This window comes from Hypomesus nipponensis, chromosome 3, assembly GCF_054491055.1.
Source record: "Hypomesus nipponensis isolate SF chromosome 3, ASM5449105v1, whole genome shotgun sequence".
Taxonomy (NCBI): Eukaryota; Metazoa; Chordata; class Actinopteri; order Osmeriformes; family Osmeridae; genus Hypomesus; species Hypomesus nipponensis.
The window spans coordinates 9,636,929-9,658,045 of NC_140363.1; the positions used below are offsets into that span (position 1 = coordinate 9,636,929).

At 43.9% G+C, this 21,117-nt stretch overlaps 2 protein-coding genes across 4 annotated transcripts; one reads left to right on the forward strand and one right to left on the reverse strand.

Moving 5' to 3' along the window:
* Nucleotides 1-73: 73 nt before the first annotated feature.
* Nucleotides 74-4,976, reverse strand: spata7 (spermatogenesis associated 7). Of its 3 annotated transcripts, none has more exons than XM_084675370.1 (12): nt 4,718-4,976; nt 4,351-4,395; nt 4,129-4,218; nt 3,967-4,014; nt 3,698-3,834; nt 3,052-3,515; nt 2,804-2,855; nt 2,048-2,169; nt 1,911-1,961; nt 1,657-1,734; nt 1,370-1,427; nt 74-1,088 (listed from the first exon to the last, which is right to left on the reverse strand). In XM_084675370.1, exons 1-12 carry the CDS (start codon nt 4,752-4,754, stop codon nt 528-530), a joined length of 1,743 nt encoding a protein of 580 aa, XP_084531496.1. In that variant the 5' UTR covers nt 4,755-4,976; the 3' UTR covers nt 74-527. The 3 variants fall into 3 exon arrangements, with proteins under 3 accessions (XP_084531496.1, XP_084531495.1, XP_084531494.1); XM_084675369.1 differs by having other exon boundaries at nt 3,073-3,515; nt 4,351-4,416; nt 4,718-4,973; XM_084675368.1 differs by having other exon boundaries at nt 4,351-4,416; nt 4,718-4,973.
* Nucleotides 4,977-9,588: 4,612 nt separating this feature from the next.
* Nucleotides 9,589-20,383, forward strand: kcnk10b (potassium channel, subfamily K, member 10b). Its single transcript, XM_084683225.1, has 6 exons — nt 9,589-9,792; nt 16,228-16,345; nt 17,241-17,401; nt 18,163-18,355; nt 18,563-18,705; nt 19,122-20,383. Exons 1-6 carry the CDS (start codon nt 9,604-9,606, stop codon nt 19,830-19,832), a joined length of 1,515 nt encoding a protein of 504 aa, XP_084539351.1. The 5' UTR covers nt 9,589-9,603; the 3' UTR covers nt 19,833-20,383.
* Nucleotides 20,384-21,117: the final 734 nt, after the last annotated feature.

Here is a 21,117-nt window from a genome sequence, read left to right on the forward strand (position 1 = left end):
ATGTGCAATTGTGGCAGAACTAGGTCATGCACATGCATACAATTTATTTACAAATGTATTCAAGAAATCAGCGGATAACAAACATTTTATTGTAAAAATTGAAAATATATTTATCAGTCACAGTCATGGTAAGATACAGGTTAAAGACTACAGTGCACTGAATGAGAACAAAAAGCCTGTTAACTCAAAAAATGCATTACATTCTGTAAGTGTCCTGAGAGTGTAAAACTAACATGCGATCACTGATGCTACTTAAAAAAAAAAAAAATAGGCCACTACACACGTGAGCAACACATTGATCGGCACAGTACAAAAATCTATTTCTGGTTCTGACTATTGGTATACTTATTGGTAAATAGCTAATACTGTATTAATCTCCATGGCAATGCAGTACCTAGAACTAACTCCACCTTGGCAGGGGGCGGGGCATTCCACAATATGAACAGTAAGTACACTGTAAGTTTTAATTTTTGAATATCTAAGTTGTAACAAGTCTCCTTAAGCAACATCAACTATCAAAAATATCTTCAAAAGTCATCATCACTGAGAGAGGGTACTTTGTTAACAGGTTCTGTGACGCCCTGTGAGTCATTATTTGAATTACTGGTCACACACAGTGACTCTGCAATGTTTCTGCCCAGTTCCTCCAGCTCTCTAGAAATTCCATCATCATGAACGGCTGGATTTTGGGAGATATGGTCCTCATCATTAGTTACAGACTGACTGGCTTCTTCAGTCAGGGATGATTCATGTTTTTGTTTGTAATTGTGCTGCTCATCCGGCTCCTGTACAGCTTCCTCTGAAGAGCAAACTCCAGTCCTCTCTGGAGAGATTTTATGGAAGGGTGTTGACATAGATAGGGGAAGGGATCTCTCCAGCTTCTCGTGGTGTCCCTCATTAAATGATGCATAGGGTAAAGTATCAGTGTCTTCTTTGGTGTCAAAGGTCACTTCTGTGTCCGGGCTCTTCCGGTGCCAGTGATGCAACAGGTTGTGCTCGCTACTCGTAGGCTCTGTGCTACAGGTGGGAGTGTTGGCTGGACTCTGCAGGTCGTTCCGCAAGACTTCCAGTAGGTGGCGCATTTTATCCTTTAAAAAGAAATGCAGTGACAATATGATCAGGTGCTCACTAAATGCTTAGACTTGCTAGACAAGCAATAACGCTCGACCATTCTTTTTATAGTAAAGGAAGCATCTACACAAAATATATAAAAAGGGACTCAAAGATGTCTTGAGAACCACAAAATAAGACTTTGGTTAAACTGATGGGGTTTTTCAAGAGGAACAGAACCATTAATTCCAATGGGCCATGTCCTGGTTGCAAAAGGCAAATAAAAATAAACTTGAAACCTGAACTAATACACACTCACCTCGTCGAGTCGCAGTTTATTTATTTCAACGTGGCGTTCAAACACTCGCTCTAGGACCCTTGTTGAGGGAACAGGGACATAAAAATCACCATTAAGTAACATTGTCATACCCCTGGCTGGTGTTTAAATATCTATTATGCGATGATGAGGCAGTATTCTTAGGACTTTCATCAAGGCCATCTTCTGGATTTATGGCCTGACATGAACAGGGGATGCAGTGTTGACTGCAGATGGCCCTGCAAGGTCTTGGATGTCCAGAGAAAACAGTTCATATAAAAGTGACATACCTGTCAGAGTAGAGTCCCCGAGACAAGATCTCGTTTGTTACATCGGCGATAAATTCAAGGTACATCAATTCCTCCTCCCTGTTGAGAGAGGAAGTGACTTTGCAGAGAATCTAAATGAGCCCCACAAGAGTTGCAGTTAATAGTGATCCTTCATGTAGCATTTATGTGTGTGAATCGAACGTGTTAGCATCAGCATGTTTATTCATAAAAGCTTTGAAAGAGTCAGATCATGTGAACCTGACAGAAAAACATACTCGGCAGACACTCTCTTCAGGATTGGAGACTTCATTCCTTCTGGTGAAACTCTAGAAGCGACAAAAAGAAAATGCAACATTTAAAAGCTATTGCCACAATTTTGTGATGAAGTTTGAGGCTATAGGATAAATATTACCTGTAGGAAGAAAGATGAAGATCACTGTTTCGGCTTTTGAACTCTTTGTTTTGGTGTCCAAATGCTGAGGGATCGAATGTGTGGGAGTCGTCATCTGACCACTCACGTTCAGCACAAAATCCCTGTCAAAACAGTAAACAAGAAATGGAATAAAGATGTACTGAATATTCAATACATCATGTTTCACTCTGTATCAGCATGTCCATGTTTTACGACTCTTATTACAACAGAGTTGTTTACTTTGTCCTGCAATATTAATCACTTTGAAATCTTTGACCTTGAAGCGCAGACTTTTCCAATCTGAGAGAGTATTTTATTGGATGCTGTTCCTCTCTCAAACCAGCCAAACTAGTCTGCCAGTATGATTGATACTGCAGCCGTAGACATCTTCTTATATCATTACCCCATGGCAAGACCTGGATATTGCCAGGCAATCAATCACACTTGCTGTATCCTTTGGCTAACCAACTACTACAGTGTGTCTATAATCTCTGAAGCAGAACACCGCTTAAAATAAACTCAAAACTTTTGCTGATCTTGCATTGTGTGTCATTTGTGTAAGTCCTTGAATGTCCTTTTAATTAATGATCTGGTTCATCTCTCCAATCCAGCCAACACTGGATACTGGAAAGTGTATTATATTAGTGTACATACTGTTTGCCTATCTCTCGGTGCAAGACTCCTTCATGTATAGGCTACATGACTATGTGTGCCATATAAACTGTTGACTTCAATTGTGGGCACTGCAGAACTTACCTGAGGTGGATCATCCAAGTCAGTTGATAAGAAGTCTTTGTGTGCTTGTGTGCTGCAGGAAGAACAAACTGGACTCAGTCAGGGCACACCTGTTGTGCACTTGAATGCCATGTTCCTCTAATTAACTTCTCTTCAAATATGACCCCCCACACACACACACACACACCCATCTCACTCATCTATACACATATTGACCTTTTCAAACATGCAGACAGAAACTCATATTGAATCTGAACGTTTCTTTCTACCTTCCGTGATATGTCTCCTGCCGTGTCATTCGGGGTCCAGTGCTGTTCTGGCTGGTTTTCCTCCGAGGGGGGGTGTAGTAGCGATACTGTGACAGATGGGACCTGCTGTCTGACTTCAAGGTCCTGGGAGTAAAAGGCTTGTCCTGGGTAAAATGATGGGCATGCTTTTGAAGCAAGTCACCGCTGTAGGTTTTCTGCGCAGGGTCCTGGAAAGCCTTGTAGCCACTCTGTGTGCCAGTTGAGGTGCCAGAGTGAGCAGAGTGCTGCCTCGGAGAATTGGGGCCCCTGTAGCTGATCTCAGATGCAGAGTACACAGGCTGTGAGGGGCTACCGGGCCCAAAGGATGAGTAGGATGGATAGACTATCTGCTTGGCATGGAAGGAGGTGTTGAGCCTTGGGCTGGAGATCATGGAGCTTTCAAGACAAAAGTAGGCACTCTCTTGTCCTTGAACAGACCTTCTGCCCTGAAAACAATGATGATATAAATCAATATCATGATTTCAAGGATTTCTTTTTACTGTTTAGTGTTTTTACTCCGTAGTTAAAGTGACAGTTTGATTAAAAGAGATGAATCCACATTTGATATCACAGTATCTACGCAATCCATGAAAATGTTATAATAGGTGATGGTGCAATGATGTCATACCTGGGCGTTTTGGGACACACAGGAAGCTCTGGTGCCAGTCCTGCTGCTCCTCTGGGACAGAGAATGAGCTGACTGGGGACGCCGCTCACACCTGGAACCTTCTCTCATCAACTGGTCTCGCCGCAACTGGTCATGGTCTAGGAAATCATACAATGAGCACTGAGATGATTAGCCTATTGGTGAGTATGTAGTATCTCTGTGTGTTAAACATACTGGGAGGAGTGTTGTTTTAAGTATAAAGTTTAACATTTGTGATATTTGCTACTTACATTTAACACTGTGTAACATGCTTTTAGGAACAGAGGCATCAATAGCAGCTGTAGGAGACCGGGGAAATACGACAATTTCTAAATAACAAGTTGCCACAGAATAAATATAGTCCAATGCCATGTTTATGCATCTATAACACAACATTCAAACTCATCACGTACCTTTAGCTGAGTAAACCTTTTTATAATGAGAAACCATGTGGTCTTGAATAATATACTTAGTGAGTCTGCTCGACGACCGAGGACAGAAAGCTAGACACAACACAAACATGGATATTGTTGAGTTTAGCAGTACTTCACATCCAGTAACAACAAGTACTAGCTAACTTGGCTACTAATTGACATTTCAAATCGGATAAAACTGTAAACTGTCCAACTACTCACGACTGCTTTTCAAAATCATCTCCCTTCGTGGTGCACTTTGGTTTACTGGAACAGGCCATGCATTTACTGTCATTAGAACAATTCATTAACAGAATTAACAAGCTGCAGTAGCTGCCTAGGATAACAAGTAACTTAAACCAAACGTGCGTGTACAGATAGGTCACTAGCTAGCTTTAAAAGTTACTGTTAATTGCGTATATAAGAACAGCTAAACACGAATTAAATGCAAATGACCAGTTGAATAACGCAGAAAAAAACTAGCTCTAGTTTGGCTAGCTAACTGGCTAGCTAACGCTAAGTGGTTTAGCTAGAGACAGTAGCTAGCCATCTTGCTACAGAAGTCAAGCTATGGCTGCTAGCTACACACCTCTTTTTGAATCCATAATACAGGCAACGTATCCCATGCTCCGTCGTCAAACACATCGGTGTTTGAAAAAATGCTAGGTAGCTTGCTAATGTTGGTTCAAATGTTATATCACTGTCTGGATTTAGTTAACCAGCAAGCTTGCTAATAATACTGTCTCCAGCAGCAAGATCAGGACGCCTGTCCGTCGCCATGCTTGGTTGCTATGTCAGCGTCATTACGCTCTACGCACAGTTTTGCAATATTACAAAAGGTGCCATCTGAAGTATCTGTCCATGGTACTGAAGGAAACATCCCGCAAAGCATTAAATACAAACTCTTATCGTGGGCAAATGTTAGTTTACATGAAGGATTTGCCTCATTAAATTCACATCAATGTGTAGTTGCCCAAAAAAATAGAATCCAAAAGAATTAACGCATGCGTCCACTAACTGTTGGAATTGTGGCAAATGTGGCCAATCAAAAAAACATAATCATGACCTGGCTCTCAGATAGACATCGATCGATCAAATATTTAAAAATACATATATTCTTCTTTTCAGAGCAGTTTGCAATCAAGCAATCGTAACTTTTTTCACGCAATGAGAAATTATAGAGAATTACAGTGATTTTATTGGTAGGCTACAGTAGGGATATGGACTGAGGCATTCCTCAGATGTATTATTTATAAAACCTTAATTTACCTTGAGCAATATGCTTATGAAACCACTTTTTGAGCTGAATTGTATAGCTAGGCCTACAATGAGTAGGCTAAGTAGGCTAGAATATGATCACAATCAATCTATCTCAAGTTCTTGCATACTCTGAATAGGCCTATATCTAGCACGAACAGTTGTATCATCATCATTGCAGTTCTACTGAGGTCGAGGTGTCTTACATGGTATTCATGTAGCAGACGGGGTTATCAAAAGCTGCATACAAATTAGGCGTAAACCAAGAATCCTAAATCATTACTGCTTGCATATCTGCTTCCAAAACAACGCAATAGAAGATCTAAATAAAGAACAGACTTCACCAGATTGAGGCTCACTTGACAACAACGGAGGGATGAGATGACTTGTCTCTATAGTATTCAAGTTACTACATTATATATGATGACGGATGATGTAATGGTTTAAATCGTCGACCGCTGAAGGCTATTAACGACGCCCACTACCACACCATGTGCCTGCACATGCTGGTTCCCGATTCGTGAATATTAGGAGGACCGAAACCATTTGAAATTAGTAAGTATTCTATTTACATAACCAAACATACAAACTCGTTTAAATAATGACTTAATGGCACATACCGCCAGAAGCCTCAATTGAGATATTCCCCCCCCTTTCGGTTCTGTTGGTTGCCCATAAATCTGGGCAAGAGAAAGGAGGTTCCCTTTGTTTGTGCCATTCTTGTGTAAAGTTCATTGCTGAACCACTTAGGCGCTATTTCGATACCTCTCACCAAGTGGACTGGACTGACGTGTGAGATGTTGGGTGTAGGGGTGGTCCCACATTGTGCTACGGCACAGTGAAAGGCGCACAATTTGTCCAAGCCTGCACCACGCGCCCTTGTCAAGCACTCTGAAAAGGATACATGACTCTGGACAAAACGCTTTCTTGTTACGTTATTTTTTATTTTCCAATTCACTAAATAACCAGACATGAGTGAATGTATTTATATGATAGTGTGTAAGCTACTGTACTATAGTTGAATTAGGATATTTTCAGCTATTTAACGTTTTTGAACACTTGGAATGTGTGTTTTGAGAAGAACAATAGAACGATGAAATTTCCATTAGAAAACCCCCGGAAACAAGTAAATTGGGACCCAGAACAAGGTTGGTAAATAATGATGATCTACTTTATTTGATTTTGGTGAGATATTGGGTTTTTCAGACCCTGATCATCTTGAAGACAATAGTAGACCGAATCATTCAAAAATGTACAGAAACGGGGCTTTACTTTTTATTCTTTACATGTATCTCCAATGTATTTTATTTACACTAAAATGTATAGCCTGCCTTTAGTGATTCTGTCAGAAAATATGGTTCAATATGAAGCAAGCAGGTTGGGAGTGGATCTCTTCTTTCTGTTGTGGGCTCAGCTGTGCAGAGTGGAGGGCGCCCTTCATGGATAGACAGAGGGGAGATACGGAGACAGCTGGGGAGATGCCCGCCGCCCAGCCAGGACCGTGGGGAAAACCGGGCAAAGAGCCATACTAAGCAACTGGACGGAATTGAATATTTCACAGTTTATTCAGTTTATTTTTTCGGATTTTTTGTTCACCTCGTTCACATTTACACGAATCAATTGGTTACAATGTTAACATACGCTGCTATCCAAATTTTACTAGGACCAACACCTTCATAATCATCATATTAATCATTTACAACATCTTATTTCTTATGAGTTAATGCGGCAGCTTGGTTTGATGCAGTAAAAGTTTAGTCAGCGTCCGTCAGTCTGTCTGTGATGTCAGGATTTGAAGAGAGATAGGCCCTATAGAAAGTGTTTAAGGGGTAGAGGATAGTGTAGCATAACAGCATTGCTATAGTCCATAATCCAATCTGGCTAAGTATGAAAATCATAAGTAGGGGTTGCCAGTGTATTCAATTGGTTACAATTATGTGATTTATGCTCACAACATTTTCAATTTTCTGCTCAAGTGAAATATTGTTTATAATAATAGATCCCTGTTATAATCTGGATGCTTTCCATTTTTTTTAATGGTTGAACCATTTGTTATCCCATATGAGCTTGGCTATATTTGGCGTCCTGGTGGAGTGGGTGTTACAGTCAAACAGGAGCAGTGACGGCTACTCAATGTAAAATGTAATACTAATGTACTGCTCATTTGTTCCATTCCACTCATTTATTTGATGTGATGAAAAGCAATTTATGGTGATGTCAGACCAGTCAGGGACCTGACCCAGTTTGAATGTTGCTTAGTAATGGGTTGTACTTCCTGATGTTCTAGATTGTCTGTCAAATTCTAGTAGTTTTGGGTGGATATTGATAAAACACACCCTGTTCTCTGAATTTACCATAGGAATGTTTCTTTGTTTATATTTAATTTCTCATACAAAATGTTCCCCAAAATAGCTCTCTCCCTGAAACATTTAATGTAATCATTCAAAAGTGCTGTGATGAATCTCTCACTGTGTTTCCATAACTATGTGACAGCAGTTTGTCGGAATCGATTTAGCCTCGGTTCCAGTCAAATAATAGACTAACAAGATTTATCCATCCTGCAGGAGCATGAGGGACTTCCTGGATGTCCTTGACTCATCAAACACGTTGGGGGGAGTGGTTGGTAGTGCCATCCAAGTTCATGCAGCATAGTCGGTAGTTACAGGAAATGCCAGGCTGATTTGTACTTTTGTAGCTTTTGTCAACAAACGCATGGATAGTATGGATGAGATCCATATATTTTAACCGTATAGAAATAGATTGTGGGTCACAGTAGTAACCTCAGATAAATATGCCGTCTTTTAATAAATAGTGGTGGGGTTGGCATCGTTGTTCAACAACCATTGCCCTTCCCTAAGGTGCCAAATAATCTCCCATTGGAGAGGTGTGTGTATGGGTGTGTGTGTCTGTTGGGACTATGTGTACAAGATAAGGTTCAGAATTGCCAAAACAGTGTTGTTATTGTAAACATACCGTGATCTAAAAATAGCTGCCTCCTTGGAAATGTCCCCTACCTCCACTGACCTCTCCTAGCATGCATTTATAAATGACACAGGTCATTGGGAAACCTATGACCCGCTGAGGCAATTATCCATCTCTCTCATAGTATGTGCCTGTCTATTAGAGAGATTGAATCCTGCTTCTCAGGAAAGAGGGTAGTCAAACGTTTTTTCTGCACATTTTGGCAATGTTCTAAGTGTTCCATGTTCCCCTCGTGTTGACATCAAAACAAAGGCAGGCACTTAGTGTCTTTAAGGACAATGTTAACAGTTAAGGGGAAGAAGACATAAAAAAGATTCCCTTTTAGCAGTACTATTGTCTGGCAGAATATCCATATCCAAACTGTCTCCGTGGGTATTTATGGTTTGGTCAGACAGGGAGATAAAACTCCACCCTGCAGGGGAAGAACTGGGGAACCGCCTCAGACTGCAGTGCACAGGACTAATGGCTTTTATCATTAACCGCTGGGCTGCAGTTAACTCTGTGATGAACTTTGTTATTTGTTACTGAGGCTGCAGAGGGAGGATACTGCACCACTCCAGCCCTACGTAACATAGTATCCTCAGGGTAGGTGAGATCTGACAGCCAGACACACTATGGCCAAGGTTCCCAGACACAGGTCTAATCCAGTCTAGATCTAAATCCTCAGATGAATGTTCATGGACAAGCCCTGTGGTGCATGTGTTGCACCTCTCTGTGTTACCGACTGTCTCTTGAAGAGGGAATCCCTCACTGAATTGTTCCTACCAAAGTAAAAAAAAAAAAGAATTCCTGGCAGTTTTTCCTTGTCTTCCTTGAAGGTTTCGGTTGGTGCAGTCCTATGGGTATATGTGAAGCCCTCTGTGACATTGCTTGTAAGAAGAGTATAACTTCTACGGTATAACATGATTGATCGATGCCAGTAAATGAGTCTCTAAACCCAAACACATCTCAGCTCACAAAAACACAAAAGACACATGCTCCTTATTTGACATATTTATGTCTCCCTTTTCAGTGGCGGTCCAAACCAACTCGGATCCACCAAATAAGGTCCAATCAGAGATGATCCAATCCAGCTTAGTCCAGGCCAGCGTGGCAGCCATGCAGAATCCCATGGGCTGTGATTTCAAGGCCAACGGGCACTGCCCTCTGCCACGCCTCTCCATCTCTTCCCGCTCGGCCAGCGTAGTGGCCAGCATGGACGCCAGCACGGACGGCCTGGCGGCTCTCCACTCCGTGATGAAGTGGAAGACGGTGGTGGCGGTGTTCGTGGTGGTGGTGTTCTACCTGGTGGCTGGCGGGTTGGCCTTCCAGGCACTGGAGAAGCCCTTTGAGAGCAACCAGAAGGACAGCATCACCCTGGAGAAGGCCTCGTTCCTGCTGAGGCACCACTGCGTCACCCCCGCTGAACTGGAGTCTCTAATAAAGGTGAGTGGGCTCAGGCGGGGGAGGAGGAGGAGAGCAGTAGAAGAAGATTAGGAGGGGAAGGAGGAGTGGAAGGAGGAGGTGGAGTGACATTAATGCAGTCGCAGGGGTCAATGGGATGGATTGTGACACTTATGGAGTGGAATAACTCAAGATTGAATTAGTCATTTAGAAAAGCTTGCTTGGCAGGTTATTAAAACCATAATGTATGCATTGTGTACACTATACTATAAAATATATAATCATTTAGTGTCAGAGGATGGACCATGATCTGCTTATTTATTCTTAAGGGCTAGAACGTAATGATTAAACACGTGATCAACACCATACTACACAAGTCATTTCCAGATGCAGCTTATGAGACCAAGACAGGAGATTTATTCCACAAAGTAACAAATCCATAAGCACATTTTCATCCATGATCTGCATAGAATATATGAGTTTGTCTCGTGCTGCTGTAAGCACACCATGACAAAAACAGCACTTTCTGCCGACCCCCTAGTGGACTGCGGTTTCTTAAGTGATAAGTTAATGCCATGTAATGGAAGGCCTGTCCATCCTTCATCAATGAACCACAACTACACCTGCATTGTTCTGGCTAGCTTCTATACGCATAATGCACTTTGAGACTTGAGATATATAAACATATTCAAGCCATGGTTATGTGCCTCGATCGACCATCAGGATTTTGTTCCATAAGAAATCCGAGAAACCACACAAAATCACTCGTTAGCTTAGTTTTCTTGGAAAGACTTGACCTTGCTTGATGTGGTGAGCTGCAGTGACCTTTTCCTGTTTTAGAAAACTTCCTTGAGTTGAAAACTGAGAATAATTAAGGTTTGGTATTGATTGAGCTGCTCTTTTGAAACACCCACACATAGCTAAATGGAGATCGCCATGGCAAACACTGTCACTCCTTTATGTAACACGCTGAGGAAATACAGGGGTTATGTATCCAGACACCAGTTTTGGAACATTACTGAACAAACATGCCTGTCTCTGCAAGCTAAGCTGAAGCACCATTCTATATACTATTCTATTCTATAGCATATTCTATACATCCAATTATTTTGTGTTATTAGGATTATACCTTTGTGATTAGGAGATCTATTATTGGGTATAGCTTGAAACCTCTCAAGAGGGATTGAGTTCTGATGAGCACTGATGTACATTGATATAATGGAATGAGCTGCACAGCTATACAGATAGTTCTCCACTGACAATCAATAGATGTATCTCCTAGGATCTGCTGAGAACAGATTGCACCCCAGAGACGACACATCTCAGTCTCAAGATGAACTTGGCTCCTCACACCCATCATGGCCACTTGTAAATTCTGACCTACAATGAAACTTGATTGCGTCGGTCTAGTCAACACCATCTCCACTGGAACCCGCCTGTTTTATAGGAGCCGGAGCTAGGCTCATGAACCTCTCAGGCCAGGGGACCTGTGTGAATCACTCCAGATTACAACCAGAAGAGACAGGTCGCATCATGGTTTTTAGTGTCCATTTTTACCATCTCATCTGACCTTAGCGTGACAACGCTCACAGCCTGCGGTGTAATATCACGTCGAGGAGAAACCAAGCCCATGTGTCATACATATCCTTTCGTGACTGTGATTGGAAAAGGATTGGAGATGTGCAGCTGCTGCTGTAGTGGGCAGAGCAACACAGCGAGGTGTGAGGGAGTCAGATGGTAGAAAGCACTGGCCAGACATCAGTGGAACTCAATCCCAACAGGGACAGGGTGGTTGTTTATTCAGACGGACCATTCCATGCCATTCCATGGGATGATGATGACAGGACATCCCATGCCAAATGCGATTTTTTGTTCTTAGAGAGCTTTGTCGTGTTACAAAACCATTAAAATGCAGATGTCCAGTGGATTTTACTCCTAGGGATCCCAGAGAGGTCCAGGGGTCTGCTCAATCCAGGAAACAGATGGTCATGAATCCGAGGGAAAAAACAGAGGCAGGCAAACCTCAACATATCATGTAGCAATGAATAGAGCAGGTCAATTTACTGTGTACAGCTTTCTTACATCATAAAGTGTGAAACTAATCGTAGAGGCAGACCTCCCTTCAATATCCCAATGAGGTTTTTGTATGCCTAAGCTTTAAAGCATTAGCTGACCCCAAAGAGAGAAGCACCCACATGAGATTGCTACACTTTCCAGCAGACTGACTGCAATTGACACCGCTGCTTTCAGTGTATGTCTGCGTGCTGCTTAGCTTACCTCTCATCATGTACATCTTGCTCCCCCTACCCCCACATCTAGTCCCTCTGTTCTGTGGACGCTTCTTGACACTTTACCATTCTTGCGTAGGGGGCCATTTCGGAGGCGGAAACACAAGCACAATTTGATGCAGTGTAGGAAGAAATCAAGGGCAGTGTTTCCTGAAGGAAGGCATGGAGATTTAAACCTCTACCATGGTGTGCCTGGGGCCCCAAAGAGAATCAATTATTCATGGCATTGGCCAGTTTAGCCACACCTCCCCCTTAAAGTGCTTCACCAGCTTCGCCAGAGAAAAACCTGCCTCAAGAATCCCTCTATGGATTCTCTAATTATTGACTGATTAGAAAAGCTAGATATTTTTGTAGTTTGAGTCCTGGGGATACTAATAGTTCACTGTAATAGGACAGGTACATACATGTGGTACCGATTTGGTACAAAGCAATTATTGGACTGCAAAGACCATGACATTATTTATTGGCTTCTTCACGACACCACCCCCCCTGAGTGTACAAACTTGATTTCTACCATTGTGTAGCACCATCTTTTATCAACTCCCACAATCACAAAATATTGTTTTTGGAACTCTCACCTGAGGAGTTGGCTGGCTTGACAAGGCTTGCTGCCATTGCTTAGAGAAGGACGGTCCAGGGGGTAGCATGGGTATAAAACAAGCACTTCATCAGGCTGTCCGAGATTTATGTGTTTGTTTTAACAGGTTCTATAGGCCAGCCGTTAGTGCTGTGTCAAGGCTGTCACTCTGCCATCTCACCCTCACTTCTTCTTCTCTCTCTCTCTCTCTCTCTCTCTCTCTCTCTCTCTCTCTCTCTCTCTCTCTCTCTCTCTCTCTCTCTCTCTCTCTCTCTCTCTCTCTCTCTCTCTCTCTCTCTCTCACTCTCTCTCTCAATCCCACCCTCTCTCTCTCACACAACGGGAGTGCCTGCCAATCAGGCCAGCTAGTGACTCAATGTTGTAATACTGGCAGAGAAGAATGCTTCAAGATGGTAGATCTGAAAAGAATAAGAGAGAGAGAAAGAGAGAGAGAGTTGTTTTTGTTTGCATCTGCTGTGTGTTTGTGTTGAGAAAGAGGACAGAGAGACAGAGAGATAGAGACAGAGAGAGAGTTTGTGCACAGTCTCGGTATGAGACTAAAGTGTACTTGCTGCCCACCTACTGCTTGCCCACTAGGATGCAGTACCTAATTGGCTTAGCCTTGGCAGCAATGGTATGACTCAGACTGTGGCACAAGAGCTCTTTTTTGTTGTTGTGACACTTAGATTTGAAAATGAGCTTATGACTTGAACATGGCTATGTTCAGCTAAAGGGCCAAACTAAAGTATTGAAATGTGTGATTTTCTCTGTCGTATACACACATATGCCCCCCCCCCCCCCACACACACACACACAATCTGCGGTTACTTTGACATGAGAAACTGTCTATAGTACATGGACCTTGGTGGTTGTGGTCGATGGTTCTTTTGATCTGCAAAACATGTAATTGATTAAGTGTCTGATGTGGGTTAAATCCAGGTCAAATAATTGTCTGACAGAGACACTTACTATTATCCTTCATACCTGTGCTGGGATAATCACATGACCTCTCAGAAGTGCACACAGCTGCAGTAATTGGTTTATCTTAGTTCTCACTCACCTCATTCACAAAACCTTTGAGGCCCTATTATGCTGTCAATATCATCAAAGCCTCCATGCTAACTTAGTTTTTGCGACTTTCCTTATTTAATATCTCCCGTGTTCCTGGTCTCTACTGGAGGTACAGTACATCACCAGGTGGTGTTTTGGAAGTCTAAGATGAAGAAGAGGGAAGTTGAGGAATTTGTATGATGATTGGATATAGTCCTGATGTTCTCAACCATCTGCCAGATAGAGAGAGACAGAAAGAGACAGAGAGAGAGAGAGAGAGAGAGAGAGGGGGGGGGGAATCAGTTAGGAAGAGTGAGAAAAAGAGTCCAGAGTATGTCATGTGAGAGTGTGGCAGGTAGTGCAAAAAAGACCTTTCAGCTAAAAGGCAAACATTTGGCCTTGATTCGTTATCATTAAAAACCAAAAAATACATAATTTGCTGTTAGACTGTACTTGTTGACTTTCTGTGCTGTGCATTGCTGGTGAAGATCATTCCATTGATACTGTAATTTGACTTTAGTTTTCAACAGTGCTTCGCTCCATTACCAATGTGCTATTTATACCTTCATCTGATGTTTGGTTTTCTCAATCAAATAGGTTGCACTATTAGAACAATTACCCAACCTTCCTTTGTAGAAATAAATCAATAGCAACGCTACTATAATAAAATATAAGACATCCAGTTTGTCTACATTGGAATGTTTGAGAGAGTGTGTGTAGGGGTCTTTGTCTTCCTCTGTGTGGATGTTTCATGGGGATGTATCCAGATGTCCTTGGCCTGACAGCCTGTACAACTAAGAATAGTGTACAGCAGGGCTTCTCAAACGTTTTGGGGGCAGGGACCCCTAACAGGGGTGAACATTTTCCAAGGACACCCCCATAATCGTAACACCCATTCGGCATGCTCTTTGTGCTCTTAAATGGACACAATATGCTTGTTTTACTGATGCAAATGTTCCCCATATGTAGATTATAATATATGTTTTCACTTTTCAATGATACAGCACAATTTTACCATATTATACTTTATGGCAAATTATTTCGCGGACCCCCTAGTCATGGTTTGCGGACCCCACTTTGAGAACCACTGGTGTACAGGACACGGGCTAATCTGAATCACCACTGTATTAAGGCTGGGGTAAATTGGAACTGATAGAAGTTACCATTCATTTTTTACTATGCACTGTATGTTATAGAGAAAATGAAATATGGGTTGAGGGACCTGGGAGGAAACTGGTCAATGTTTGCGATGCTGCAGAATCAGGAGATAAAACAGAATAACAGCCTACATAAAACCGGAGATCGGAAATGTGAGATAAACGTGTTCCGGTAGGTGATTGTCTAAGCGAACTCTGCCCAGCACTGAAGGAGAATACTCCTGGGGACTGAAGCAGAGCAAAACGCTAAACAGAGAAACGCATGACTTAAGCACCACAAAGACACAGATGAAGATGAGCATGCATTAGAAGCTCAGATAATACCATCTGGTTTGAATTGGTTTTGTCATGTGGTGGTTTCATTCATCTTAGTTGATGTTTGCAATGGTACACAACACAGTGCCGGCAGTCCAGATGAGAGGGAACAGTGTGAACCTTAATCTCTGGTTATTCAACATCCTGGAAAGGGTCATTTCACAGGAAGTGTGTCCCTCCCTGCTGTTTCCTAGGGGATGTGCAGGGGTGCAGCACCTGACTGTGGCGGACCCAGCCCGGTCATTCTGCTGACCCTCACACCTGCACTCTGTCCTGCCTGCTCACACACACACACACATGGACACACACATGTGCCCATACACTCACGCAGCAAACCGTCTGAACAACAACCAACAACAACAACCAACAACAACAACCAACAACAACAACCAACAACAACAACCAACAACAACAACCAACAACAACCAACAACCTCGCTTACCCCTCCTCCTCCCCCATATACCCACCCTCACCCTGCCCTCCTCTACCACAACCTCTCCCTTTGTCTTCCTCCTTCTCCGTCTCATATTCTCTCAATCTGCCTTGACAAGCCTCCCAATATACCCCCTTCCCCCCTCCACCCCCCTCTCCTCCCCCCTCCACCCCCCTCTCCTACCCTCCTGCCATCCCCCCGGTCCACTGGTGACCTTTCTCAGTTCATCTGTGGAGATATCATCGTGGTCAGAGCCATCATCACTCTTCTCACGTGTGTTACGTAATTACAGCATGTCACCAGCGCACGCGGGAGTTAGCGGTGCGGCTGAATCTGCTGTCTGCGTTCACGGCTTGATGGCTTTATGGTGTGAAATCAGGGCCGGGCACGTGTTTTAGCTGGCCAGGCATGGGGTGGCATGGCTCTGTGCTGTGAACTGTAGCCTGCTGTGGCATTAGAACAAAGGGAACACACACCAGCGCTATTTAGTAGTTGGTGGTTGCAGCTCTTCCTTCCATTGCTTTGGTATGCGAGTTCATGAAATGCTCTGTCTATGCTAAAGGATGGAACAGTGTCAGGAAAGATCTGATTTCAACCCGATCAAGCTGTGTTCATGTCAATGCTTTAACCTCATGCTCTGTGTTTTGTTGTTCCTAGCATGCCATAGACGCTGTGAGTGCCGGGGTGAGTCCCATAGGAGACACCTCCTACAACTCCTCCCACTGGGACCTGGGCAGCTCGTTCTTCTTCGCTGGCACAGTCATCACCACCATCGGTAAGCTGCACCTGCTCCCAAAAGCTCCCAAAATTACACACTGTTGCACTGCCATTGAGATGTTGTTAGGGTTGCGCCGTGACTGCTAGCTGAGATGTAGTTATTTTGCTCTGTGCCTGAGTAAATACTGATCCTTACGGTCCTTGACTCTGGCCACCCACATACTGTTACGACCATTTGCCCTTCAGATCCTTTATTTTCTGCTGTGCTTTCTTCATGCACAATTCTTTTGTTACTTTGGATAAAAGCATGAATTAAATGTCATGTGAAATGTAGTACACCTCAATCAGTGCATTGGTGCAATTCTATCATACATAAATGCAAAGGCTTGACAGGCCCAGCTTACTTACTCCACTTAAGCTAACAAGTGACTCATTTTCTCTATGAAGATTTGAACTTAAGAAGGATGAGTCTGTGTGAAGTTTCTAGAAAGTTCTCGATCCAGTGCGAGCAAGGCCATGTCTTCATTTTGTAATTGTAATGCACCGTTAATAGACAAACACTTGAATGAAAGAAACATTAAGGCGTCACTCTAAAGACGCACTTGTTGCGAATGTGTTTATTTTCGTACGTCAACAAGTCCAACCAGCATGTAATTTCCGGCTACAAATTACTGTGCAAGTGAGGATGGAATCTTTTGAGCGGAACCCCTTGAACATCATTTCATTTGCCTACGCTTCACTTGATGACGGAGAGAGAGAGACACTCCCTGCAGGGCCTCAATTAATGCCATGTTTTCTCAGAACAACTTAATTACTTACTCTAAAAGATAATTTAGCTCCGACCTCCCGCTCCAGGAATACAAAGCTGCGTACTGGCTTAGATCCTAATAAAGGCTTGACCATCCCTTCTCCTTTCCTTTTTCCCCTCCTCCTGTTTCCTCTCTCCGTCACAGGTTATGGTAACATAGCCCCAAGTACCGAGGGAGGTAAGATATTCTGTATCCTGTATGCCATATTTGGCATCCCGCTATTCGGTTTCCTGCTGGCAGGGATTGGTGACCAGTTGGGCACCATCTTTGTGAAGAGCATTCTGAAGGTGGAGAGGATTTTTAAGGTGAGTTCTACTGCTGTGTCATCATTCGTTGTTAATGCTGATAAGACTCAATTGTTTATCTTATCAATTTCAAATACTGAGACATATGGTGTCATGCAACAGCGTAGTTAGACAACCACAGTGTTTACTTATGGACATAATGAAAGGAGACACTTAGGAAAGATTGTCCTTCTCCTGTTGTGATGTCACCACGACTGTCTATCATAGCGTAAACAAACATGCTGTTATCTCAAACCCCTTACCAGTCCATTCATGCTGAACAGTCAGGTGCCTATCATGCCTTCCTCTTCATGCAGACTTTGTTGCTGTTATCCAGGTATTATCCTGGCTCAGGAGGGTGTATTTGAACTCTGAGGTCCAAATCAGGCTTGTCCAGATTAGAGGTGCTTTGTAGCTCTAAGTCTACAGAGTCTTTGAATTAGAGAGGAGAAGGGCAGGGAACAGGGCAGGGTCTAATTGGGATTCTCTTTGCATGTGCGAAGGAGTGCATGCAGTAGAATGGTTTGAGATGGAGACCTTATTAAGACGGTTGGAGAGCCATGAGGCTTGAGATCCAACTACAAAGGAAGTGACTCATGGAGCTCTGGGGTCTATTGAAGTTGGTCGATGCTTTCCGTCCTCTGGTGTATGGGAGATTGGAAGTTAATGAGTATTGACGCTGTTGCAAACAACGGTTATGACCAAGTTCCAAAAGCAGAGCCAGGAGTGTGTTTATAAACTGCTCGCATCACAGCCTCCATTTGTCTTTGTGTGTTCTGCAGCAAAAACACAAACAGATCAGCCAGACGAAGATCCGAGTGACATCCACCATCCTCTTCATCCTGGCTGGCTGCATAGTCTTCGTCACCATCCCGGCCGTCATATTTAAACACATCGAGGGATGGAGCACTCTGGAAGCCATCTACTTTGTGGTCATCACTCTCACCACTGTCGGCATAGGAGACTATGTAGCCGGTATGACAACTAGTTCTTTTGCACTAGCACATTTTACAGGTCACAACATGCATTTACTCTTCAGGTGTCAACGTGACCTTGCCATGTCTCGTCTCCCTTAACTTTCATAGCGACGTAATGGCGGCTCCATGGATCTAACCTACCAAATCTCCCATTGTACCCTGGCAACACAGACTCATGACCGCTTGTCTGACCTGTCCTCTCCAGGTGGTGACCGAAGAATCGACTACATGAAGTGGTACAAGCCAGTGGTGTGGTTCTGGATCCTGGTGGGCCTGGCGTACTTTGCGGCAGTGTTGAGCATGATTGGGGACTGGCTCAGGGTTCTGTCCAAAAAGACCAAGGAGGAGGTGGGTTTCTTCACTTACAGCTTAGAGCAGTTGAGAAACAGCGAACCTCTGCTCCAACCCCATGTGTTCCCTTTCTCCATGTCTGTTTCTGTTCCTCTTTCTTCCCCTATGCACCCCCCTCCTCCCTCCCTCCCTCCCTCCCTCCTCTGCCCACCATGCATGCTGTTCTGCTTCCTGGTTCATTTCTAGTCTGGTGCCTCGAATGATAGGAAACAGAGCCATTAGGGCAGCGGGAGGCTATTGATCGGTCGGTAGGACTGTATGGAGAGCGGTCCTCTTAGCAAGACTGAAATTGTATTAATCTCTCTGCATTTAAATGTTAGCAGGAAACGATGACTCATACACCATGATGGACTGCTGCCCTCTATTTCAGGAGCCAGTGTTATTCATCCTCACTGCTGTGTCGTTGACAACAGGTGGGGGAGTTCAAGGCCCACGCGGCCGAGTGGAAGGCCAACGTGCGGGCGGAGTTCCGAGAGACGCGCCGGCGCATGAGCGTGGAGCTCCACGACAAGCTGCAGCGGGCGGTCACCATCCGCAGCATGGAGCGCCGTCAGCTGGGGCTGGAGCAGCGGGCCCACTCCCTGGACATGCTCTCGCCCGAGAAGAGAGCCGTGTTCGCCAGCCTGGACGCGGGCCGCTTCAAGACGTCCTCTCAGGAGAGCATCGACACCAAGCTGAACAACCTGCGCGTGCGGGGGGCCGTGGAGCCCTACGAGGAGCGCCGGCGGAGCAGCGAGCAGCCCCAGCGGGCCTCGCCCTCGTCCTCCGACGACAACCTCTTCAACCTGCGCTTCGGCTCGCTCACCAAGCTGTCCAAGCGCCAACGCAACCGGGACCTGCGGCAGAACGTCCCGGAAGACGTGCGGTTGGCGTGCGAGGCCATGGGTGGGGGAGGAGGTGGCGCTGGCACAGCCCTGGGAGAACAGAAGGATGAAGGACAGAGAGAGGGAGAGCTGGAAGAGGAGGAGGAGGAGAGGAAGGAAGCCAACATCAGTTTGACCAATCTGCCAACATGTATGGCAGATCGCGTTAACCTGAACGGCTTTGTGCCAGCTCAGGCCAAAGAGAGAGAGAATGAGAAAATACTGGAAGGAAGAAACCTTCAGCCTCAGACAAGCCCATAAACATTATCAGATGCAAATTCAGAAAGAGAAAGAGAGAAAAAGAGAGAGAGGATGCGAGAAAGATGCAACAATAACAGGACTTTGTGGGGCAGTTTTTTTCCATCGTCTTGAAATGTGCCTTTTCTGTTTTCTCTGTGTAGATCTGGGCATGCTTTGAAGTCTCTCTAGGCTAAGTTAACAGTCACTGTGTCCTAGTGACGGAGAAACGTCAGAATTTGTTGCCAAAAATAGACATGATGGAAGCGACAGAGTACGAGGCTATGGTCATACGCCGTACGTTTCATGAATAAAACAGCACCTCTACATATACTCTCCATTCCCCCAAACTCAGTTGCCAAGACGCTTTCCCCCTCTGCGTACTTGACAAAAATGACAAAAAAAAGACAACGTGGGAACATTCTCTTCGACTCGGGGGCTGATGTGAGCCAGTGACCCAGAGACCCTCCGTCTCACCCTCCGGCTGAATTCCTCAGAAACATATCGATCTACACGTTGCCATCTAATACCGCAGGAGCTATTTTTAGCATCAGGCGATGGAGCTGCTGGGTTAACCTGAGTAATAAGAAAGACATGTGGGGGGGGGGGGGGCGCTGGATCAATAGACAATATAGTGTTCATTTATTTAAGTACTAATATTCTTACACGATAGGATTATGAATAATAACTGTGCTATGAGCTCACGCCAAACAAGAATATTACTCTGTGTGCATGGTATTTTAAAACAACACTTGGTTTTCTGACGCTCTCAGGTTGGAGTAAGATGACTTGAATGTGAAGTGAAAGCCTAAGGCTATCTGTGCTAGTGGTTGTTGGTTCAACTGAACGAAAGCGATAATACATCGTACTGTATATGAAATCCAGGAGGAAATCTTACTGCTGAGCTGTATCTAATAAAGTAATTACTAGTAGTTTCCCTAGAACTAGGAAAGTCATTATCTAAAGTAGTCACATCCTTTTAAGGCCAGGTGTCATATTGATCTGGTGGACATACAACATGTCTACCATTCTTGGAGAAGAGATGTTGAAAGGTCCATATCACCATGTTTTTTTATAAATATTTATTTTTGCTGAAATGTTTGTGTTGGTTCTCACAACAAAGACTGTTTGATTGATTGTCTGATTCTGAATGTTATTGAGTTGAGTATCTGTTTTATATCTCATTGTTGGGTTATGTTTGCATGGTTGTCGTTTGACCCATATTGTGATTGATCCTTGCTATCTTTTGGACCCACACACACATCAGTTTTTCCCTTCACTTTCCCAATGACCAATCACGTTGGTCCTC